The 26,123-nt window shown below is 38.0% G+C and overlaps 1 protein-coding gene across 2 annotated transcripts in view; it reads right to left on the bottom strand.

Annotated features, from left to right (window-relative positions):
• Positions 1–2,983: 2,983 nt before the first annotated feature.
• The window catches only part of sncaip (synuclein, alpha interacting protein), a 37,534-nt gene continuing 14,394 nt past the window's right edge, over positions 2,984–26,123 (bottom strand). Inside the window, exons 2-12 of one of the 2 annotated variants that reach the window (XM_066711323.1) lie at positions 25,411–25,519; positions 18,305–18,377; positions 12,392–13,251; positions 10,179–10,358; positions 9,646–9,759; positions 8,105–8,230; positions 7,647–7,816; positions 7,424–7,516; positions 5,877–6,939; positions 4,742–4,815; positions 2,984–3,906 (exon numbers count right to left, since the gene is read on the bottom strand). In XM_066711323.1, coding sequence (XP_066567420.1) covers positions 3,825–3,906; positions 4,742–4,815; positions 5,877–6,939; positions 7,424–7,516; positions 7,647–7,816; positions 8,105–8,230; positions 9,646–9,759; positions 10,179–10,358; positions 12,392–13,251; positions 18,305–18,377; positions 25,411–25,467 — 2,892 coding nt within the window. In that variant the 5' untranslated portion in view covers positions 25,468–25,519 and the 3' untranslated portion in view covers positions 2,984–3,824. The remainder of the gene's footprint in view (positions 3,907–4,741; positions 4,816–5,876; positions 6,940–7,423; positions 7,517–7,646; positions 7,817–8,104; positions 8,231–9,645; positions 9,760–10,178; positions 10,359–12,391; positions 13,252–18,304; positions 18,378–25,410; positions 25,520–26,123) is intronic. The other variant, XM_066711324.1, reaches the window with a different exon arrangement.

The following is a 26,123-nucleotide window of genomic DNA, read 5'->3' as shown; positions in this document are numbered from 1 at the left end:
TGTATCCCCCCTGTCCTCTCCTCATCTCTCTCTGCTCCCACAGCACCTGTTCAGACATGTCCCTGGTCAACGTTTCAAGTCTATCGATGTTATTCATTAACAAAGAATAACCGATTTCAATAGGAGACCCCTTTATAATGAAAATAAATTGACAGTGCTTTTATTTGATTTGATCCCAGTCACATGTCATCCCCGTTTCCAAGTTAGAGAAGAGATTTAAGTGACCAGTTCAAAACATGCACACTCTCTCTTCTGCGGATTTTAATTGAATTATTAATTAGTAGTATATATTCTAATGCTATTTCTTCTGCACACCCGACCTTTTTCGTGAGCTGGCTTTGCAAAACAAAGTGAGGCCACAAAAAGAAAAGCCTTGCTCAGGATTGATCGCTACTGGGGGGAAACTGAAGCACTAATAGTTTTGTAAATGTGTACACCTGTGCTTTTGCCACCTTGGTTAATTGAGCTCTATTGCCAATCACTCTGTCCTATTCATTCTTGCATATTCCACTAGAGGGGGCAGGTTCAATTCATATAGGATAACACATGGATGGACTGACTGTGTATTCAATGTCTATCTTTAATCTTTGAGACTGGTTTTGTAAAATAGAAACAAATGACTAATGTCAGTTTACAGTAATTGTCATCATAGCTGTCACAACTGTACTTGAGTTTAGAACATGCAGAGCTATTGTTCTGAAACACTGTCCCAGCATATCCTGTTCCCCTGGGAGAAAGGCTTTTCATTCTGTGAAATTACATTGAACCACAACATACCACTGTGGAAATGGCATTGCATGTGGTAATCGTGGACTAAATCATAAAGCTTATAAACCTCTGACAAAAATAGCTCACTACTCGTTTCTTTCTTTAACCATTTCAAAAATACAGAGTGGTGTCTTCAACAACCATTGCTGACGGTGTTATTCGTTCAATGATATACAACAGCTGGGTTGTCTTAGTAAAAAACAGAAATGTAAAACATAAATCCATTACATTGCAGTTTATATTATAAATGTTTAATTGAAAGCTGCTTTATCAGCATATATATATACACCAATCAGCCATAACATTATGACCATCTGCCTAATATTGTGTAGGTCCCCCTTTTGCTGCCAAAAAAACAGCCCTGACCCGTCGTGGCATGGACTCCACTAGACCTCTGAAGGTGTGCAGTGGTATCTGGCACCAAGACGTTAGCAGCAGATCCTTTAAGTCCTGTAAGCTGTGAGGTGGGGCCTCCATGGATCGGACTTGTTTGTCCAGCACATCCCACAGATGCTCGATTGGATTGAGATCTGGGGAATTTGAAGTCAACACCTTGAACTTGTGATTCATCAGACCAGGCCACCTTCTTCCATTGCTCCGTGGTCCAGTTCTGATGCTCACGTGCCCATTTTAGGCACTTTCGGCAGTGGACAAGGGTCAGCATGGGCACCCTGACTGGTCTGTGGCTACGCAGCCCCATACGCAACAAACTGCGATGCACTGTGTGTTCTGACACCTTTCTATCAGAACCAGCATTCGCTTTTTCAGCAATTTGAGCTGCAGTAGCTCCTCTGTTGGATTGCACCACGCGGGCCAGCCTTCGCTCCCCACGTGCATCAATGAGCCTTGGCCGCCCATGACCCTGTCGCCGGTTCACCGCTTTTCCTTCCTTGGACCACTTTTGATAGGTACTGACCACTGCAGACCGGGAACACCCCACAAGAGTTGCAGTTTTGGAGATGCTCTGACCCAGTCGTCTAGCCATCACAATTTGGCCCTTGTCAAAGTCGCTCAGATCCTTACGCCCATTTTTCCTGCTTCTAACACATCAACTTTGAGGACAAAATGTTCACTTGCTGTCTAATATATCCCACCCGCTGACAGGTGCCATGATAACGAGATTATCAGTGTTATTCACTTCACCTGTCAGTGGTCATAATGTTATGGCTGATTACTGTATATATAGGCTAAACACATACATTTCTATATGGAAGATTTGAAATTTGATAACATTGCAGATGTCTATTGTTTTGACCAGTAGGATATTTTGGTGCTCCAATGAATTAAATTAATAGATCCATAATAATTTGCATGCAATAGTGTGAAGAACTTAATTTTGTAAAATGAACTAAACATACAGCAGAAATAATGCCTCAGACTAATTAAGTAGTGATTCAGCCAGAACTCCTTTAATATGTCAAGACTAGTCAACTAAAGATAACCAAAGTGTCTGTGGGCCAGTGTGTCATAAGTGTATATCTGTATTAAAACATTTAATAAGAAAACTAAAATAAACAAAGCCCAGTGCTGTATAAAAGAATCCTTCACTATTGTATATGGAGACACATACAGCTCTTCCCAGATACCCTGATAACTCTTGGTGTTATTTTTCATGCCCTAATAATAGAGCAGTCTAATAATCTTTTTTGACCTTTTCTCCTATCAGGGCTTTATATCAGTTATACAACTCCCTGTCTGAAAATGCATTTATCTTCAAGATTCGTAATCTCTCTGCCTTCACCCACTATTGATGTCGGTGGTGGGGTTTCTTGATATTATCGTATGGTCAGCTGCTGGGAGCCCTTCTTATTTTTATCTCCCCTTGGTGGAGAGCGCAGTCGGAGCTGGAGTGTAAAGCGCCGTTAGACAGTCCAAGGCCATGCCAACCTCGGCTCTCTCGCATTAATCCGCACATTTTTCAGCGAGGAATCAATAGTTTTAAATGTCACTTTATACTTTTCTTACCTACCCCTTTTGTGATCTTAAGATACATCTTTCTGCAGAGGGTAGAACTTATTTAGGCAATGTTTATTCTCTGGGATTGATTTCAGACTTATACTGCTGCCGTTCTTGAAAATCAGAAGGCTCTCCCATTTTAAAACCCAAATTATTATTTAAGAGACATGTAAAATACCAGAGTCAATGTTTTGAAAATCTCCCTGAACCGTTGAAGACTCTCCCCTTCAGAAGGAATAATAACAGGTACACTGGAAAATAAATATGGTAAGGAAAATACAAAATGTTTTCCCCTATTTTTATTGAAGTGTGTTAAGGTTTCAATATTAAAGACAAAAATACAGCCTGCAGTTGTGTGAAAGCCATTGGCATACTTCAGCAAAATAAAATCAATCAATTCGGCCATGAAAGTGTGGAGAGCTTTTGACTTTTAGTTCAGCAAATTGTACATAAAAGTCAAAAGATCCTTCATGACTTTGCCGTCATCTCAAAAAAGTTGTATTGTTCTGATACTCTGTAACTCAGAGGAAACAAAGCAGTGAAACACAGAAACAGAAATTCTGCACATAAACAATGTTACATTAAACAAAATTGTGTACCACAGTAATCAAAGTACTGCAAATCCCATGTCTCGACTCTGCATTCTTTAGCTATCATGAACTTCTAGAGCTAGCAATCCACAGTTCAGTTTTATTTAAAAAAAGCATGCACCCCCCCAAACCCAAAAAGTCACAAAATAACATTCTTTACAATTAACACTACTTCATTTTAGAAAAGAATTACAAGGCCATATCTTCATCAGATGTGTTGTTGCAAAAAGATTTAGAAATACATGTATGATGTTAAATTGCTTGCGAAAGTGCATAGGTTTTTAAAAATAGCTTTAGCAAACAAGTGTCAGTTTACGAGAAAAATAAAAAGTATGAAACGGATTTCATATTCTCCAAACACTTCGATTCCTTTGACTTCCTTCTTGAAGTATTCTCTTGAAAAGCAGTGTTCAAAATCTGCGTCCCCTTCTATTCCTTGAATCCAGGGCTGCTCAAAGTGACCTGTAGCAGCCATTAGACCATCCGCACAAATTTGGGAAGACGATGCTCTCACAAGAAGAATTCCAGTAACTCTGGGTCTTCTGCACTGGCCATAGTTTTTTCCTCCTGACAATTGATCAAGTCATCAGTGCTGCAAAAAAAGAAACAGAGACACTCAATTGCCTTAAAGTATCAGAATCTTCAAATTAAATTATATCATAACGAAAGTCATGACACTTCAACGGAGATAAGGAAATAACAGTGGGAGGACAATAATTCATTCCATTATGTAAAATGTGAATGTGCCAATCACATTTACTGATATTTAGAAAATACATGCACATAGTGACATGCTTAGTACAGCCAGAGGTGAACGTTTCCAATGAATGCACAATAGACATAACACTGAAAAAGACAGAGGTTTTCTTTTTTTTTTTTCAGTTTGGAATTCCAAAACTAGTCAGTTATTATAACTGTATATAAAAGTCATACATACACATCGTATTGTTATAAAAAGGTCACTGAATAAAGGCCTGATTATTTAATGAGAAGCGACTATTTTGATACTATAAAACCAATTTAAAAATTTGTAGCATACTGTGATTGAAAAAAAAAAAAACATGAAAACCTGACTAATAATTAAATTTGAATCCCCAAAAATGATCCCCTTGAGGTTTTGGGTTTATAGTCTTTATTCCATGATGTCATAACCGAAGATAAACAAAATTAAAAGGGATGAAAACATTGAAATTTGCATAGATGATAAAACATTCCTTTTAACCAGGGCATGTAAAGTTAATACATCAAAATGAATTCAGTCATCTGAAATGAATCATCATTAAATGAGATCTCAGATTTCATGAAGTGACATCATGATCAACCTGATTATATGGAATCAATTCAGATCTGTGTCTAGTATTTTTACAGTAGACCCTGAAACTAAATATACATTGTCAAGTAGTTTGGCAAGACCCAGAGAAACATACCATGCAGTGTACATATTATGAAGGTCATCAGTAATCAGCATGCAAGGGTGATCGCGACTGAAGATGCAAGTATCCTAAAAAAAGTCAGGGCAGATGTGTTTTGAGCAAGCGCAGCCATGCCTTTCAGAGCATGCAAAAATACAGCAAGCAACTCCATGCAGAAAGCAAAAACACATTCAAATTAAATGACAGATATTCATTATTTGTTTAAATTGTTTGTGTAAACTGTAAGTCGCCCTGGATAAGGGTGTCTGCCAATGAATAAATAATACTAATTCTATTCAAACTACTGTACATCTATAGTAAATCCAACAGACATTTCGAAATAACAAAATACAGCCATTCCCTGCCTTTCAGGCTTCAGAAACAAAATTTGCCCATGTGACTAAAGTGCAGTATTTATATATGAATGTTTTATTCAAACCAATAGTGGCACCACAATATTTCATATTAGATGTAAAAAAATAAAGAATGCCCACAAATGTAAGAAAAACAAAACAAAAAGCAACATGAAGGAATTTTAAAATATATAGTTAAAAATACAATTATGGAATATTAATATATATTGTTGGATATAAAATACACTACAGAGCCCATATAAAATGACTGAAATTCATTCATTATTTAATGACTATGAAAGTACTGATAATTAAAAGGTTGACAGCAGCACAGACCACAAAACTTATATCTCGTAATGTTATATAGTTTGGTTAAAATATAGTGGTTCAATTTACATACACTTAACAAGTATAAACACACTTGCTGGAACCACTGTACAGAATATATACTATAAACTTTTTCAACTCACAAAATAATTTCCATTTGTCCATTTTTCTTTTGTTTGCTATAAGGAGTTTCACAGTTGTCTATCATATTGTTTAGATCTTGGTTGGCTCAGATACATCGTTGCCTGCCTTGTATACAAAGTTTATTCGAGCCACTCGACTATTATTATAGAACTGAAATCACATGATGAAAACAACAGCATCTTGATGGTTAAAAAAAATATATATTAGTAAAAGGTTAACACGCTGTGGAATATAGACAAAACAGAAGCACACTATTTATTTTGCAGTGAATGTTTGCAATACAGTACATGCAAGCCACACAACTACCAATACTACACAGCACTCACTGTTTTGCTCTTTAACTTTGTGGGGCTAATTTGGTGTGCTTTTGTTTCTGCTTGTTTCCTTCCTGTCGAAGTCAGTAGTAAACCAGATGGGGGTGTTTTGACTATAGCAGCCGTTGGATAATTGTTATTGTTATTGTTCTGGTTTCCACTCAGAGACTCCATGATGGATCTGAACGTTCCAAACGGTCTTTTCCACGCATCACCCGAGTCCGTGCTTTGGGCAGTCCTGGACACGCCTTTATCGCTCTCTTTTCCTTTGCTACTATTCGCTTCCCCTTCCGTCTGTTCGATGTGCACAACTGGCTCCTCAAAGGTCACCCTGAGTTTCAAGTTTTGGGATGTTCTTCTCTTTGAGGATGGAGATTTGAGGGCACTTTTGGGGCTTGTGGTAACCTTTTGGTTATTAGCATTTTCAGAGGCAGACGGGGGCACTTCCCCAGTCACTCCAGTTCTCGGGAGAATCCCCGCCTGGTACTGCGATTCATAATCCGGGTCGCTGCCTTCTGAAGTGGGCGAGGGGCTGTGTCCATCCATGGACTTTGAAACACTGTTGGCAAAGGCGTACTTGCGTCCAGCCGCGGAAGTGTGCTTCTTGATCATTAGGTGTAAACTCTCAGTACACTCCACATTTTCTACAATAGGTAGAGGGCGGGGTTTGTCAGCTCTCTTGACCGGAGTGTTTTTCTGCTCTTCCGAGTGATAGGAATCCGTGTCCGACTCGCTGAGGGAGCGCTGCATGATCTGTCTCAGTCTAGCCAGTTTAAGCTCTCTCTTCTCGGCTGGCATCCTCTTCAGTATCTTGGGGCCCGTTCCAGAGCCTTCTCTCTGCCCATCCTGGAACTCCAGTGATAGTTTCTCTTGGGTACACACGTTCTCTGCTATCTCTTTTCCCAGAAGCTGTCGCAGAATCTTATCAGAGTCTTCCTCCTTCTGCTTGACGAGCCGGCGGCCAGGCAGAGTGCCGGCACAGCTCCTCTGGAGGGCTGAGTGGGTAGTGTCCATTGTCTTGTGTTCTGGTGAAAAAGGCACTTGGGGCCTGGTTACTGCGGGGGACAAAGGTGAACTAACAGAAAAACAAAGACAAAAAATGAAAATGGAAAACCCACACAACGAATACACCATGTAATCACAGAGACCGTAAAACAAAACAAAAATAGGACATTTCAGGCAATCATATAACCTGAGTTTTAGTAACATAACATTATAATGGTCTAGGTTGTAATTTATAAGAATTTGGTTGCATATTTCTACCAGACTCCTCACTGTTTTATCACCTTTAAAACATAAGGAACTTTTAAAGGGTAATGTGATATTTTCAGTTATGGTTTTGTAAACATTAAGTGCACTATGCTGCAGAAATGTTCTCAATCTTTAAGGCAACAATGTGTGGTCGGAGAACAGGTCTACAGTAAAAAACAAACTCAAAAAGAACTTTCAGAAAGTATCCTTTCTGTACAATTGTAACATCACAAAGCTGGCGACAGCTGTTTTGGCATGACATTTTCTTGAGCAAATAATAGACACACGACTGTGTCACAGTAACACACCTGGGAGATTCAACTGGCGTGCCCTCTTCCAGTTGCTGTGTTTCCAGTAGCTGCTGTAGTTGAGTTTGCAAAGTGATTCTTTCAGTAGTTTGCCTGGAAATGTAGTTACCACACAGTTACACAGATAATACAACAGCTTGTAATACTACTTCTCCTCAAAAGTATAGAAAGAAAAAAGAAAAATGTGATGTGTGCGAGATAGAGGGTCCTTTCTTCCGCTTACTCTTTCAGCTGCTTGGTTAACTTGACAACTTGTGATGCCAGGGACATGCATGTTTCCACAACCACAAGGTAGCGTGAGCAGGTGGTGTGTCCGTGTCGCTCAGCACTCTGGGATGGCTTTTCTCCGTGCTGGTTGTTAATGGTAACATTGGCACCATATTCCACCAGGGTCTGCAAAAACAGGTAACAGCAACAAACAACACAGGAAATATGAGTAATGGCATCAATGTGCATTTAATACAACTAACCAGACAAAAAAACTAAATGCTACTGATGTACGTAAAAGTTCATTTTCACCTTTAAACTTTATAAACACTTGTCTGTTTGGAATTAATATAACAACATTTATTGTAAAGTATTGCTTTTTAATTACAGTTGCAGAATACAATTTTTTGTGTATTTGGTGTACACTTCATTAAACCACAAGCATTTCATCTCAAATGGTAGAAACACATCTACCTGGATGCAGCCCAGATGGCCGTGCTGAGATGCAATGTGGACGGCACTGTTTCCGTATTGGTCAACTTCATCCAATGAAATCCCTTGTTCTTGCATGAACTGCAATAACCACAGGAGAATCTTTTCCTACAAGAAACAACCCAGAATTTGCTGAAATTTACAGAACCTCAGAATCACAGAGAAAAAAAAGACTGGGAACACGGTTTCACAATAAAAGGATCTCAAACTGAAACAAAGAACTGGAAGCTGTTTACTTCTGGTGTTTTGGCCAACAGCAACAGTGCTGGCAAAGCCAGTGGAAAATGAAACATTGTAATAAATTGTTGACAGGGTGAAATCTAAGGAAATAGTGTTGATTTCTAGTTTATTTGAACTTTACAAAAATGCAGTAGATGTTCTATCATTTGCTGGTGACAATCTGCTTGTATGCCAACACTGCACAGATGACGGGGATTCATGTAGCTGCTGATCTACAGTAACAGCTTATTGTTAACTAACAATGCACAGCAAATCAGTTTCCACATTTCTGAAAGTACTGTATTCTGTTAATACAATACATCATAGGGATGAGTTTACACTACCAAACATAAAATGGGTGGCATATATTATTACATTTTAAACAACACTATACATATATATTAAACCTATATGGAGTCCATTGAAAGATAATCATTCTATTTATTTAGAAAATCCACAGTATCCAATAAAAGGACCTAAATCATACTGAGGGTACACTTATCACTCATTGTATGGCATCTGTTAACAGCCCCCTATTAAGGTCAAACAAAAGCCTGAATCCCAACCCTACCAAACATCATGCTAGGTCCATGAAAATCTTCACAAGATTCAGTAAACTCAGTAGAAAAACATCCCTAATCTTAATGAAGCCTTAGTGTACTGGGGACTCTAACTCTAAACATAGCCCAAACCAAATAGGAACCCTAATTTCATCACTTAACTTTAGTGCAAAATATACCTAAATTACTGTAGACAACGCTTTGGAAACACCCTAAATCCGAGACCGTTTCCACCTTTAATTGCATCTGTAATCAAACTTGGGAAAATGTTTAAATTAAGGATTTTCCATTGTTTAAAATTGGAGAATAGCTGGGTTTCTGTAAAGACAAGCCAGGAATTTAGGGAGGTTTTTGCCAAAAAAATACCTTTGGGCTTAACAGCATTAGTATTGTGTCTTCAGAACTACAAGAAAAGCAGGGAGAAAAGGAGCAAAAGGAGACCCTTACCATCATTCATGGATCCTTATATTACATCTAGAGATGGACATTAGCACACGGAGGGCTGGAATTTGCTCTGGTCACATCTCCCATGGTAGAGCTTTCTTAAACTTTAGGTTAACCTCTATAGGCTTTAGAGTGTAAAGTTTAAGTCTAATTATTACTAACGGGAGTAACAGCTGTTCATTGCATTTTTTCAGTGCAAAGTAGAGGGTATAGGCTTAGATGAAGTAAGACAATGGAAGTCATAAAATATGTGTATGCACCTTGCTTTCTAGAAGAAAAAAAATAGGATTGTCACCTTACCTGCCCATAACATGCAGCATAGTGGATCAGGCTGGGGTGGTCTCTGGTGCAACTGAGTTCTGCAATGGCCTCCGTTTCACTCACCATCCAGCGAACGCACTCCAGGCGCCCATTCTACAGAGCAAGTAATGTACTTATTAAACATCACATCACTGGAGTGAAGAAAGACAGACAGAAGATATTGTGACAGGACTTCCCCAAACGAGATGTTAAATTGAGTAATTTTTGCCCGACAAAATTAAGTCAGTAAAATTGTGTTGTGCATCCATCCTTGTAATCACATCATTGAGACGTGATCCTCTTTGAACATTTTATTTGCATCAAGGAATCATTTATTATACTACAGGTTACTTGCTTTTAGGATTTCCTGCTGAAAATGTAAAAAAGGAAAAGGAAAGGAAAACAGAAACTTGGCAAAGTGGAGTGGGCTTTGAAAGTGCAAATGCTAGAATTGGGCAATATGTTCAAGCCCCGAGTAAAGATCACTTCAGGACAATAGAGTGGCTCCGTTCTTGGCTTCCTGCTTGACTCACCTTGATGGAGAGGCCGGCAGGAGTGAGCTGTTCGTTGTTGCGTTCGCTCAGACAGTCCTCCCCCATGAGAGAGGTGAGGTGCTGTAAGCATTCGGCGTGGCCCTGGGAGGCCGAGACATGAAGCAGGTTGTTTCCATTCTCATCGTGGATCTGCTCCAGGTTATCCACGGCTAAATGAGGCTATGGCCCATTGGAGAGGAGCAATGCGTGAGAGAAGAAATATAAATGAACAAATGCCTTGCACTGAAAGACTTAATAGTATAGATGATATCAGCTATAAAATATTTTAATATATTTTCTATTTCTGTGTGAGGCGGAAGGAGGTGTTTTCCAAAGAACTGAAAATGCAAAATAATCTTGTATTGCCTTCCTACAGCTTTACTCTTGGCATTTTACATTACAATGACTAATATAAAATAAGACACTTGCTTTGTTCTACATGATCTCAACAGAAGACAACCTGCGTTTCCCTTCTCAAGCTTGGCTACTCCTGTGATGGCTGTCATTAGGACCACTGGGTTCAAACTCTTCACTGAATGATTTTTTTTGAGATCACAAGCAGTTTTGAAATGGAAATCATAGGGGAAAAATAGATGAAAGCATCAAATAATGATTGATAAACAAATATCTTATATATTGCGTTTCAATTAACATTGTGACCACATCCTAGAACCCATGCCTAAAACCATGCAATCCTCAATGAAATATTAAAAATAATAGAGAATATGAGAATAAATAGATCAAAAAACAACACAGTCCTATATTTATGATGTTTAAGGAGGCATGTAATTAGCTTTAATAAATCAGAGGGTGGCTGTAGAAGCATTCATTATACTACTGCTGCTAATAAAGCTCAGACACGTCTCTGATGTTGGTGAGACTTCATCAGTACACAAACCACTACTGTCCTACTGCAGGAATCTGGAAATCATTCATGAGGCTGGATGAGTGCAGTATTCTTCTTTATCGCATAGATGCATTGATAAAAAAGCAGACCCAGTACAACACAAATACTGAAAGAGCAAGGCAACTCCCGGCCTCTCGTCTGTTGGAACGTAACAGGACTCAACTTCTCCTGTACTTTCTTATAAATGTGAGAGCACTTAACCGTAACAGTCAGAGCTAAGATGATCCCGTGAAGGAATTCCTGTCTTACCACTGACTTCAAGCTGTAAAATGTAGATGTGAACTGACCGCATCAATCCTGCACTGTCCAGAAAACGTCATGCTCAACGAATTCAGTTGAAAGCATTTTGTAAGATGTTTAGTAATTTCTTTCTGTACTTGTTTCTATTGCAAACTAAGAAATTAAATACAAAAAAATTTAATCAGTTGACAGTAACTGATTATGTACATGATTATCATTGTTTTTCTGAAAGCATGAGTTTCTTAGGGTTTTGAATGCACCAGAAATAAGCACCGTTTTATCATTAAACCCATACCAAAACTTTTTTTTGATTGTTTGTGTTGCCTTTCAGCTTCCCTTGGAGCGATCACACGGACACCATATCGGTTCTAGCAGGAAATTAAAAATGTGCAGTAAGATTTATAAACGTCCCATTCATTGTCCCAGTTTATACTTTGACTAATTAATTCTGGCAAATTCACTGCTGTTGGATCGCAACAAAAGAAACGCTGAGGCTTACTGAGCTTGTCTACATATTATGGTGTGCATTCAGATCTGGTTGCTCTGGCAACACACGAGCATGGTGTTTGATCAGAGAGCTGGAACTAACTTAAAACTTCACTATGGGTCAAAGGAGGCCTGCGCACGATGTGAACCGCTGCTGCAACAACTTGACACAAACAGTGCTGAATAATAATGAGCGCAGCACAGAGCGCCCTTGTTCCCTGGCAGAAGGCACTGCAAGCTGGGCTAATCTCTGAATAACTACGGACAAATGAAGAATGAATAGTGGGAGTAGATGCCTTTTTGTTTCCTGGCCAGATATTATATAAAGTTTCTTGAAAACATAAGTGCTTTGTGAAATGTGTATTCTTAAGATAAGGAAGATAAGACCGCTGTACACTAAGCACACCTACACACACACACACACACACACACACCTATAAGCAAGGTCACAGCCAGCGCGGTAACAAGAGCCCTTTCTGTTAAACTTAAGAAAATAATTAAGTCAATGAAAGACTCTCTCTTCTGTGAACACAATCTCTAAAATCAATGCTATGCAGATGCACACTTTGTGCAGACTCACCAGCAAGGATATCTGCCCTTCTCGGATGATGTTGAGGATGCTCTTCACCTTCTTTGCCTCCTCGTTGCGCTCCCCCGGTCCCCCCGGGCTGCCCCAGGCCCTGTTGCTGTTCTCGTCCAGCTTGCTATCTGCAGGCAGGTTCTGCAGCTGGAAAATCCTGGGCTGGCAGTTGGGCATCGCTTTGTCGGCCTTATGAGCATGGGAATCCGAAAACGTCCTGTTTGGGAAGCTTTTCACTTGGGTCTCAGCTTCGGGAACTGAGCCACAGCTAAGCAGATTCTGGGAAAGCTCTAATCCTGCAGCCGGGCGTCTGTGCTGGTCTGCGACAATAGCCGGCGTCTTTCTCAGGTCTGAGCTTTTCACGGGGGACAGCACGCAGAACTGGGTCAAGCTCGCTGGCAGGTTCTCGCCGTTCGCCGCAGAGCAGGTCTTGTTGCCGTGACCTTTGTCGCTCACGCCGCTACCCGCAGTCCTTTTCTCGGCGGCTCCCTTCGACAGAGCAGAGAGCTGCTGATTTGACTTGATGTAAGGCACGTCCAGAATCTCGTCCATGTCCAGGTCATAGTGCTCCAGCTCTCCAAACAGCACCCCAGTGCCGGCATCTTTCCCTTTAAAGCCCTGGCTGTCACTGGGAGACAAGCTAGGCTGAGGCTGCTTTTCAGAGGTCTCTTCTTTGCTGTAGTCTCCTTTTTGTTCTGGCTGGTCATTGTCCGTCTCATTGTCTGTGGTTTCGGGCTGGCGTTTCAGCGGGGAGACCCTTTTCACTGGTCTGAATTTGCTGTACACTTCTGCTATGCCAGTGGGTTTAATTCCACTTCCACTGTGGGACGAAACGCCACCGCTCCAGTTTGTACCTGGAACTAATCGAATACAACCCATTAGAGAAAAATCACCTAGCAGCGTTTGGTTTAGCTATTTGATACCAGTCAGAAATACAGCATAGGGGGTGTGGGAGGGTTTTGTATCTAAATACATAATAAAATGCATATACTTAGACAAAGGTGTTTAATAAAATTACTTTGTTGTTCGTTGAAGAAGAACGCCTGAAGCACTGATGTGTTGCTTTGATTTCACTGGATTTCAATTAACACAAGAATGCTGTATCAATTTTAAGCAATCAATTAATGGATCAATAATCCACAATCTATCAATATTGCAGCTTGCAGGGAGATTTTTATTTCATTTATGTACCATACATAAATGAGGGTTAGAAAATACCAAGCAAAAAGCTTCTGATTTGGTTGATGGAAAGCTAACAGGTATATGACCCATTTGGTTCCTTCAGGGATATAGAACATGTGCATTTAGTAAAATTATAATTTATGGATTTATAATCTACTTCTTGGGTAACAAATTTGAAGCTCTACTTTCAAGTACTGTCATGCTACCTTGAAGTGTAGCTACCCACAGAGGCCTCAGGGCAAATAATACAATTCTTAAAAACTGCAGTAGGAAATTAATAAAAAGTTAGAAATAACATGAAGAGACTAAATCAACCTAGGTAAATATTATACTTTTGGTTGGCAAGCAATGTACCATTTTATAATATATAAAACAGTGTCTATAATTATGGTTATTAAAAAGTTATCCTTTGTCAACACAATATTACTGGTGGACAATTTCATACCAAATTATCCTTTGAAAAAACAAATCCTTCCTGCTTCATTCACATTTTACTTTATTTCTCTACTATATATAAGTACATTTAACACAGAGAACCAAACTTTAGTGTATACAGATATGGAAAAAATATATATAAAAATCGTTGGCATTTTTCCTTTAGAGAAAAACTTAAATATTAGGACAAGTACATTGTGACACAGACTAGAAAGGGAGCGCTAATTAATATGAATTTGAAAAAGCCAAAAAAACAAGAGCTCTTTGAACATAAACATCAAAGTAACACTAGCTTATGGTTTTAGTTTCCTTCACAGATCAATTTAACCTTCTTCCTAATCCTTCTGTTTGGGAAGATTGCCATGCAGATAAACTAGAACCACTTTCAGATATAAATTCTGAACTGGCAGACCCTTTTTAAAAGAACAGAGCCTTGAGGATCTGAACTGAGAGGAAATGTGTCAACCGCCATTTTACAGAATTTGAAATTGTATTGGTAGCATGTCTTCCATGGTTTTAATTACATTTGAAGCCTGTACACCTCATTATTAGGAGCAACATCTTTATTCTGGATGTCTTGTAGTGACAACACATGCAAGGGATTGATATTACATTGTTGTCGTTTTTTTATGTCTTCACACTACAACCTATGCTACAAACTTTGTATTAACTGTGTGGGCAAAAGGATTATAAATCACCAAAAATAACAGATAATACCCCAGATTAAATGAAAACCCAGCATCCAATATTTAAATCCATGTAATTCTTATAAGCATCTAGATTCTTCCCAAATGAAACCACCATAATACTAGGTTTGTAATTCATGCCTGGGGATCAAGTTTTGACTTTAGATGGGTTAATGCCAAGAACAGCATTTTCTGTTCATGTTTTATTGTAAGGAAATGGTTTGCAGTATTTTTCATAATGTTTGGCAAAAATAAACTAATCTTGGTCAGTGAACCATATAAAAATATAAAAGAAAAGTAAAATCGTTTGAATATTAACTGAATCACACACAAATCAAATGATCCTCTTAACCCTGTTTGAGGATACAAAGGACTTAAATGTTGTTTAAGCTGCTTACCTAAACTGTTTCCACGTATAGTAAATAAAACTGAAAACGCTTATAATTGTGAACTTGTAACATGACAACTAGAACTACTGTAGATTACCTTTACAGTATTATAAAATTAACAGACTTTTATAGCTCAGTAAGAGTCACTCAGTCCTGTGTTCTAAAACAAAGAATGTATTGTTTGGTTTTTCATGTGTTGTTGTTTTCTAACTTATGTATTGGGTAAGATTTAGGAGTTCACAAAAAACTACACTTTTAAGTTGGTTTTATTTACATGTTAAATTCTTTCCAAGTGATATAGGAAAATTAATGCCATATGTTTCCCAGCTGTTTTGTTCTGACAGGAACCATTAAAGACTGCATGGAAATGAATTCTGTCTGGACCTTAGAAAAACATTTTTTTTTCTATTCAGACAGGTCTAGACAAGACCAACAGTGGGCCCTCTATTGAAACCTCTTAACATCTTATTGTTTTTAACCTGCTTTTGTTTTTATTTTATTTTATTTACTCCTGACTGCATGCAAGAAGTACTTCCAGAGATACAATCAGTGTAAAGCATAACACACAGGATAGCCCCAAAAACATTTAGATTACATGTCAATGACTTAACCTTGGCACTACAAATGGAGAGTTTTCTTTGTTTTAAATAGGAAGTCAAGCCCCCAGTTCAAAAAGAGAAACATCCTTTACTGTCATGAATTGTCATTTGAGATAAGGATTTTAAAATTTATTTAGTGAGGTCCTGTGTATTCATGACATAATAATGAACTGATGTTTTCAAATTAAATAATGGATAGTTATAATAATAGCTGTAGATCCCGTGCTTTACAGGAATGTTAGGGAGGAAACAGTCTGATTTCTTTCCTTGAGGGGTTTTGTTACATTCCTTAAATAGATTTCTTATTCATCATACCCCCAAAAAAATAAAAAAATGTTATACTTATTGTTTTTATCTTTCTAATTTACCTTGCACTGTTCTTTGTAAATCACAGTCAAACACAATGGAAACATGATGTTTACAATAAAACTGACATACAGGATGGTAATATTAGTAAGAGAGAGGAGGTAATAATAAAATTAATAATACATACTATGTCACATCAACTATGATGCAAGAAAAATACTTCTTTTGGTCTCCTATGTTTGGGTTCTATGAGGACACAGTTTGCGCTTCATGACGACCAACTTCCATGTTAAATTTTAATCAGCTGTGACTGTTACGTGTAAGAACATTAGGCACCTCTGAGTCATCCGTTTGACTCCTTTCCAAGATGGTAGTGCTCAGTAGTTATTTAGGCAGACTTTCTTGGCTAAATGTTTACAGTCTATAAGTAAACTGAGTGGTCGGCAAACATATTTTGAAATTGGCTTCTCTTTAAAGGCAAGGGTACCAGCTGTTTAAAAATAAATTTGCTAGGGCCAAGAGTGACTGCTCCCATCTCTCTCTTTAAAAAAAAATATTTCAATAAGTATCAAGCTTGTATCCGAGTCATACCTCATCTGGCATTTGAAGACCACCAGGTTAAAAATTCAGGAAATTCCTACTTATTTTCTCTCCCTTTCCCTTCTCGTTCCCACAAATGTCTCCAATTTGGCTGCCTGTGTTGATTATTAATGAATTTCACCTGGACAACGCTGTTTATTTTTGGACTTGTATAAGGATCAGCCAAAGGAAGCAGCCCATTCCTATTCCTTATTAAGATTATTCCAACTGACATTGTATTTTTGTATGCCATCTACCGCACGTCAAAAACACACTTGTAGAAAAACATGTATATGTTGTGAGAACGACGCCCATAAAAGGCCTAGTCTTCAGCTGTGACTTCTGTAGATTGAATTGACATTGGCTCATAATGGAAAATAAACACTCTAATATTGAACTATGCAGTGAGACCTGCTGCTCCCCACAAAATCTCAACGACATTGGATCATTTCAAATACAGAAATGTACAGAATGTACTTGAAACTCAAAGGTCTTTGTTCCCTTGTTGATTTTGTCTTGTTGTTGTTGTTTTTTTTAAGAGCCATCGTTTCCGATCAGAGGGTGGTGCTGTTGTTCAGTGTTATCGGCTAAACTGTAATCTGGTAAGTATATCAGTGTGCTCTAATTCCCTTTGATCACAGGCATTAGTATTATGACTGCCATTGTTTTTCCTGCACACAATGGTCTTATCTCAAATGGTTTTAGACCCCATGGAACATAGTATTTACAATGTCATTTTAAGCCTTAAAAAACAATAAAACAAGACATCTTCGCCGGGACTGTAAGGCTTTAATCTTTTCAAATGACAGATCAGGCGAAACACAGCTGCTGGTGCATGTAAATCGTTAATGCTTTCAGACAAAAGAGCCGACCACTTCAGAGAAGGGTCTTGGGTCCATCTTACCCCGCCCTGTCCTCACTGCTTTATAACACGTCATTTACTGGTATCACATTAAACCGACACAGCAACAAGGATAAAATCCCTGCGTTTCTTTAATAAAGAATTCTATTTGATGTTCTTAATCATAGATATTGGTAGATGGATACAGAAGACGTAGATGAATAGATCACCAGCACTGAAAAATATACCTTCAGAGAATAGGTTTAAAGGAATACATGTTTAAGGCTGGTTATGATTAGGAGTTATATTAGCTGTCAACATCAAAGAGCTCCACCTGTGATCCATAATGTGCTGCTAGGCTTCAAAAAATTTCAACCAGTTCATAGGGACCTGCATCACCATGCCTAAGGAACGTGCAGCTACAGGAAGCAGTGCTTATACAAGAGATCAATGATCAGCTCAATGTTTTAATTTTGTTGGTAATTCAAAACATCAACTATTTAATAGAAAGATGAAGGAGAGGCACCTTCTAAAATGAAAACAATCACTATGACAAAAGTGTACAGTGAATAAAAAAAAAAAAGAAAAAAAGGATACAAAATATCCAATTACATTAACTGAATTGTATTATTGTATTGTGTCCAGGTGACTTCTCCATTGTGAAAAACAGGAACAATTGAAATGTTCAGCTATAAGCAATTTCTTACGATACAACATTTGCTGCAGAACAACATCAAAAACAGCTACCGGATTCAATAACACTTAATAACTACTACAGGACAATTAATTAATTAAAGTATTATTATTATTTGTGGGGTGAGGGGCTCCACTAAATTCCTGAAACATAATGCACCTTTATCTTTACTGGGATAAGATATTCTACATGCATACGATACCTTGTCTTTCTTCGTTCTGAGAGTCGCATCTTCGGCAAAGCTCCGGGATGGTCTTCAGAGATGTTACTGAATACTTAAAGAGAGGAACAGATTAAAGTTAAACCCTTGACAATCTATGCTGAGATGCCTGCTACAAAGGGTTCCTGAAATCCAGACAGGCCGTTTTCATAAAGTGTTTTCTTAGGTTTCTCAGGTTGTTAGTGGAGTTCCACAGGGATCAGTACTAGGGCCTTTGCTTTTTCTAATCTATATTAATGATCTGGACTCCGGGATAGTTAGCTAACTTGTCAAATTTGCAGATGATTCTAAAATAGGTGGCTCAGCAGATATAATCTCGGCAGCACAGGCTATTCAAACGGACTTAATAATAATAATAATAATATTATTATTATTAATAATTCAGATACTTAGCCGACGCCCTTATCCAGGGCGACTTACATTTGTACCCATTTATACAGCTGGGTATTTTATTGGAGCAATCTGAAATCTGAAGTAAAGTACCTTGCTCAAGGGTAGAACAGCATTGTACGTGCTGCCTTAGATAATATTCAGTTGTGGACCGACACCTGGCAGATGAAATTCAATGTGGACAAGTGCAAGGTAATACATGCAGGTAACAAAAATGTCCACTATAAATTACACTATGGGAGGAATAGAACTAGATGAAGTAACGCATGAGAAAGACCTAGGAGTCTATGTGGACTCCTCACTTTCTCCATCCAAACAATGTGGGGAAGCAATAAAAAAGGCAAACAGAGTGTTAGGGTATATTGTCAAAAGTGTAGAATTGAGAACAAGGGCAGTAATGGACAGTTCTGGGCTCCACACTTCAAGAAAGATATCGCTGCTCTAGAGGCAGTTCAGAGGAGAGCAGCCAGACTTATTCCAGGTCTGAAGGGAATGTCCTACTGAGAGACTGAGGGAACTGAACCTGTTCACCCTGGAACAGAGACTACGTGGGGACTTGATTCAAGTCTTCAAAATCATGAAAGGCATCGACCACATCAAACCAGAGGAGCTTTTCCAGATCAGCAGGGACACACGGACCCGGGGACACAAATGGAAATTGGGCTTCAAGGCATTCAAGATGGAAAACAGGAGACACTTCTTCACACAGAGAGTCATCACAATCTGGAACAAACTCCCCAGCGATGTGGGTGAAGCTGAAAATGTGTGAACATTCAAAAATAGACTGAATAGGATCCTTGGATCACTCAGTTATTAATGGACACCAAATGAGCATGATGGGTAGAATTACCTCCTCTCATTTATAAACTTTCTTATGTTTGACATCTATTGCTCTTGTTTAATCTTGAGAAATAGCCGTCAAATTTACACTTCACTTTAAACCAGCTAAAATCATAGTAATGCATTTATGCTATTTATTCTTAAGTTCTAATAATCAGAATTTTAAATATCCATTTTAAATGCTTTTCATTGCCTTAGTCTTCATCCAAAGTGGAGTAGTTTATCAAAGTTCTAGCAAAAACTGTTACACCAAATGTTCTTCATCTGTGGCCTTTTTTTTTTAATTGGCTTTAAACCACTGAATTTAGAGAGTCTTTTGTATTGTTTTTATTAATTCTAAGAGGGAAAGAGTTAAGAAAAAAAAAAAAAGCAATTGAAAATAGCTCCAAGAAACTGGGCTGAATATTTTAATTAGCTCCACAGAGAAAGACTTAAAATTGTTGCTTAACATGAAACTCAGCTCCATAGAAATATCTCAAAACTAGTAACGTCTCAATAAAACTGTTAACTTTCTAAAATTTGCATTTAATTTTTAGATGGTGATGTGTATTTGGCACAATTTGTAAAAAAATATGTTTAAATCTTGGCAGTGTTAATACAAGCTGTAATCAAGCTGCTTGTAATTTAAGTCTTCAATTCACTTGCTTTTTGAAGATTTACTTATTACTCATACAATTATTGTAAAAAAATAAGATTTTTCATCAAAGGGGGACAGCCAAGGTCTGAAACATGAGTCAGCTAAAGATTTCATATTCATGTCAACCCCAACACAAGGTTTGTAAATACACAGCTGGCATTTACTCTGCTGTAATGTAGACTGGAGTAAATCATGACTGAGAATAGGAGACACGTCATTGCACTAGGAATCGTGGAAGTATGGAACAAATTCAAGAGAGTAAGAAATGCCCAGATTACATTCAATAGATTAATCGGATATAGGTTAAGAAGTCAATTGTTCTGTTAATTAGTTTTTTTAAGACTTTACCTTTGAGTGTGAGGTCAGTTCTTACTTCTGGATTAGCTAACATGATATCCATACCCACTACAATTCATCCAGAAACACAACTGTGTTGAATTTAAATCACTGAACAGTAAGTCCAAGTAAGTCCCAAGTCTTTTTGCTTCGAGTCCAAGTAAGTCCCAAGTCAGTATTAAGCAAGTCTCAAGTAAGTCCCAAGTCAAGTCACATCACGTCTCAAGTCTTTAATTTTGAGCCGAGTCTTGAAGTCTCTTTTATAATGAATTACCACGTATGATCTTCTTTATACTTTAAGTAATACAATACATAACACAGCAGATTATCAAAAACATTGTTATTGTCCATATATCACTAAAATAATGTGCGATAGTATAAAATAATTATATTATATATATACACACACACACTGGTGAATTATGGGACAAAATCCAAGTTAAAAATATGAATTTGGTCCAAAGCAGAAAATGCACACTCCTACTACTGAGCCTTACTTCGAACATAAGTAGAAGAACATCAGCCATGTTGCTGGATGTCTTCATGCCTCAGTGAAGTATTGTACTTGTACTACAGAGGATTGGACAGAACCGTCACTCATCTGTGCATGATGTGGTCGTAGAATTAGTCCACCATGGCTGAAAACCCGCTCAGTAGGTGCACTTGTTGCTGGTACAGCTAATGCCCTCACTGCCACACTAAAGAGTGATGGCAGGGGTTTCCTATTCATAGCCCAGAACAGGAGGCTGTTTTGTCCTTCAGACATTGTGAGGTACTGGCAGAGCCGAGAGGGCAGGGGATACATTTTGATACATATTTTAAGCAACATTAGCACCTTATGACTCTGTTTAGAGATCACTGGCTAGCTAACTACTGAAATAAACACTACCCAATTGTGCTAGAATGTAGAAAGTTGCTGCTTAGCTAGCTAGGTGATCGTGCTTGGGACAGCGAGGACGCATTAGCTAGTAGAGGAGACGTCGCACGCATGCGCCTGTGCTGTAGTCCTGTTCTTCTAAAAGTTGGCATTTTGTTAGATTTTCCTTGCTGTTGGTAAGTTTGTGCTTCAAGACCTATAATGGCCAAATGTATTGAAAGAGGGTAACTTCCACAACGAAACGTATAAGATGGCCTAAGCCTGTGTTGAACGTAGACCTTATATGAGTGATTTTTCTGAATCTCTATGGGGAAAAATGAATGGGATATTTGCGTTAGGAACGGGAAGTTAATTTGCATACGCTAGTGCCTACAAAGTGACGACACCACTTCGGCTCTCTATTGTCTTTGGTGAGAGTCTGTGCCCAAGGACACATAGTATGACAGGCCTTGACACAATGAGCGCCATATTCATCGGCGGACTGACGCGCATCCATTTGAATGTAACAAAAAATGTACAAAAGCAAACAACATAAAAATGAGAAAAGTGAGTTTCTTTTTTCAAGTCATGCCAAGTAAAACACCCACAAGTCAAAGCAAATCACAAGTCAGTGATTGCCAAGTCTATGTCAAGTCTAAGTCATTTCAGCTTTTTTCAAGTCAAGTCTCAAATTCTGACTCGAGTCAACTCGAGTCCCAAGTCACTTCAAGTCTACACCTCTTCTGAACAGTTCAGAAAAAATCCTCATCTTATAAATGTGTACAGCTCTAAATGTATCTATACGTTCATTCAACTAGAATGCTTAACTACATTTTTAGAAGCGGTTTTATCCTGAAAAGAAGGGCACAGTGTCAACTAATATGAAAACCTTCCCATTTTGCCTTATGTATCAGCTCGAAGGGGACGGGAGTGTTCCAAGACTGGAAAGATTTAAAAATAAACTGTTCTACATGCGTTTGAAGCATTACCAAGATTTGTAAGTGGAAATAGTTTTTCCCTAAAATTCATTCCTTTGGCGATCGGGAGTTTATGTTCTTCAATTATGTTTAGCTTATGTAAACTAAATGCAGATATCTAAATATCCCATCACACAAAATTGGATTAAGAATTTGTTTTAATATTTTCAGCCCGATGTAAAGTATAAACTTGAAGCATTTACAAACATGCGAGTGGCTTGAGAACACAACACACCACAACACCAGTCGTTACAGGAGCCTGAGAGCTGAAGAGCATAGTGAATTTCGAATCGTGCTCAGTTGTATCTAGAAAGTGTGACACTGCTATTGATTCTACACATGGAAACTGAACAAGAATACAACTGCCCGAGCCTGAACAAGGGGACTATGACTTCTAAATTGTGAAATAATAGATTGAAATAATGTGAATAGTACAAATATTCAGACCTCCAGTTTCCACATACTGTTGCCACAATGTATATTAATAATCATAATTGATCCTCTACACACAATTACTTCTGACCAGACCTGACTGCTCTGTTCTCACGGCTTGTCCTTATCGAAGTGAAAAAGATTTAAGCCATTATGAGTCCCAGTGGTCCATCAAACTAAAACAGTAGATATGTGTGTGTGTGTGTGTCAGGTAAGTCACAGCTTCTGAATTGCCCCATTTTACCACAGCTACCACAAACAGACAATCGGCGAAGCCAGCACTGATGAGTTATACCAGGTGAAGAGCAGAACTATTTTGGCCGTGATTAAGAGCCGGTCTGAAATCTCTCATCCACCTTCAGTCTCCTGTTCTCATGCATGGGAGGCTGGAATGGGAAATTCTACCGTGCAGAGAAGAAAGGGATTGAAAATGTAGAAAAAAGGTAGAAAAAATAACTAACGCCCCATAAAGACTGAAAACATTGTATATACTCCATAAAAGGTAATATTGCCATGACTGTAAAATAATATAAATATTTTATTACAGTTTAAAAATATAAATAATCTGATTTCCCCACTTTAGTCTATCTTAAAGTGTTACAACACTGCCACAGCAGACAAGCCCAGTATGTTTTGCCCTCCTGAGGTGACTGGAATCTTCATATAACCAGCAGCTCCAAACACAAGTGAAGTGATGGTGTGTTTCTGGCTCTGACAAGGAGTCCCTCGAGAGTGATTATAATATTCTACTTCCTTCAAAGATGGGAGATGCATTAGAAGGTAACTTATAAGATGAAAAGGTTACCAAAACATCCTTTAGATCCCTGCATTTGCAGTTCTTGCACAAGTAGCCTTTTTGTTACACCACATGTGAAGCCAAGAACACGGCTGCCTTAACAAGAAATCAAGCATCTTATCATGATCCACCACAGATTATTGCAGCTCTCAACTTCAGAATCTCATGATCATTTTAGTGATAACACTGGATGATACCTAAAACCAGAAGATGCACATCCTACACCCTCTGGAGAACTGCATCCTGTCATAAGGAGACAATGCCAAAGCCGTATTTTTTAATTGTATGCCCCATTTTGTGGTTTTAGAGGAGCGATTCCCAAAGCAGTTGCCATCTGTAGGGAATATGGTAGCTGCTTGTGCCCAGCTGCTCCAGGACGCTTAATTGCATGCTTGACAATTGATATGTAATTAGAACAGTGCTCTTTGCTTCACTACAGCTAATTAATCTTTCCAAAGCAGAGGTTATTTTTAATTTGTGAAACATAAGAAAGGTACTTGGACCAGCTACACTGAATATTCAGATTCAAATGCAGTAAAGTTCTTAAAAGGCGTTGATAATGCTGCAAGCCTTTACTAGTGTAATCAAATAATTAAGAAGATAATGCTGATCCACGCAAAATGTATTATCTGTAGTCATGGCACTTTGATAAAAATATGTTATTCTTACATAATTTACAATGTATGCCATATCAGAGTCTGCCAAGGTAACAGGTTGAGGTGAGGTGTATTGACTCAGAGGCAGAATTACACTGTAAATGTAATGATTAATATTTTTAAGTCGGTACGAGAAAAATCTACATTTACACTTACAATTTGCTTTCCTAAAATAGAAAGATAAGGAGCAGATAGCCAAACAATTACATAAATCCATGAATTGTACACAGTAAGTTATTTAACCTCAATGGAAATCTTTCTAAGAGATAAACAGTAACAGTATGCAATATCCAGTATGAGAAACAACAGATTACATGTAGGTTAATTTGCAATTTACACAAGTACAGTAAGAGACTTGTAAATTGGAATTTGTAAAATGTATTTTGAATTGCTAAGTTGAATTTGTAATGATTGATGCCTTGTACTTCTCTGTATTTTTGCATGGATAAGGGCATCTTCCAAGAAAAAAAAAATAATAATAATAATAATCATCATCATTTGCATAAAAAATATTGCATTTTCCTGCAGGCATTTTGAATGCTTCTGAAAGGAGAACAAATTAATAGTATGGAAGTAAAATGTATTATGCTGGAAAATAGTGTCTTTGCTGCTAACAAAGCACATTATTTTATATTAATGCATTTGATTTAATATGTGCACATTCTCTTCTTATATACTTGTAATAAGTATTTTTTATTATTAATGAATCTCCAAAGAGTGTTTTACACACTGCTAAAAAGGATCAACATCTATCCAATATTATTAATTAATGGAAATTAATAAAATACAAATGTGTAATTTAGGTCCAAGATAGGATGGAGAATTGCTCAAATGTGGGTGTTGGCAGAATCCAGTATTTTATTTTATTTTTAATCTGTTTTATAACATTGACATGTTTTATAAATATTTTAAAAGATGCTTATTAATGGACTTGAACAAGACTGAGCTCCTACTTCTATTTTTCTGATTAAACACAAGTGTTATTCCCACTCACTCCTCATTGTTCAAATCAGTGGCACTTTCTTAAGATCTGAATTTTCGTTGCTACAACTTGGATACAGACAGTTGTTTATAAACTCCTTGCCAGGGCCTTATGAATTGCATGTGAACATCCCTTTAGCTCAGATTGAACCGGTTTCTCCGTTATATATCTTAGAGGTTTACTTACGGCTAAATCATCAGTGAAGTCAATTTCATCCAAATCCAGGTACTCAGGGGTATCCATTATTTCTCCGCAGAAGCATTATGTGAAGCAGGGGTCCTGTGGTATCACCAATCTGAGGAACAATAATTATGGGAAATTAGTGCTAACAGGTCTGAACAGTTACTAACCCTCCACTGTCAAAGTTAAAAAGCAGCAGTTAGCCTTTATGTTTTTCTAAGGTCACAGTAATACAACATTGATGATGACTGCCTAAGCAATATGATAACAATGACAAAGAAAATATCAGTCAATACAATATAGGACATACACCATGAGAAAATGTGCTCCTGCTGCTTAGCTTAACCAATAATCTGGTGTGTGACAGTTACAGATACAAATTTCAGTTAATTCCTAGTAGTAGAATTGTAAGAGTATAGTCAACACCAGGTCTTAAGTTTAACTTGGACCTATAGCTTCTCTGTCTAAACCTTTAGTAGTGTTTTTTGAAGGAATACTCACCGATAGCATATCCTGCAGGCTGAAGACAACCTGTGTATCCTTATCTCTGCTATCTTATTTCCTAATAAGACATTTTGAAAACTGATTTATTCCCGGGGAACAACGTAATTTAGTCCTTGTTCAAATTCGATTTCCTGTTTTTGCGGCTGCTAGCCCAGTCTCTGTGCCACACTCCCATTAACCCAGTTGTGTGAAGATCTCCCTGCCACACATTAAAG

Source organism: Amia ocellicauda, chromosome 8 (assembly GCF_036373705.1).
Source record: "Amia ocellicauda isolate fAmiCal2 chromosome 8, fAmiCal2.hap1, whole genome shotgun sequence".
NCBI classification, from domain to species: domain Eukaryota; kingdom Metazoa; phylum Chordata; class Actinopteri; order Amiiformes; family Amiidae; genus Amia; species Amia ocellicauda.
Note: the sequence above shows the minus strand (reverse complement) of the source record. Positions and strands in the feature narration are given on the sequence as shown.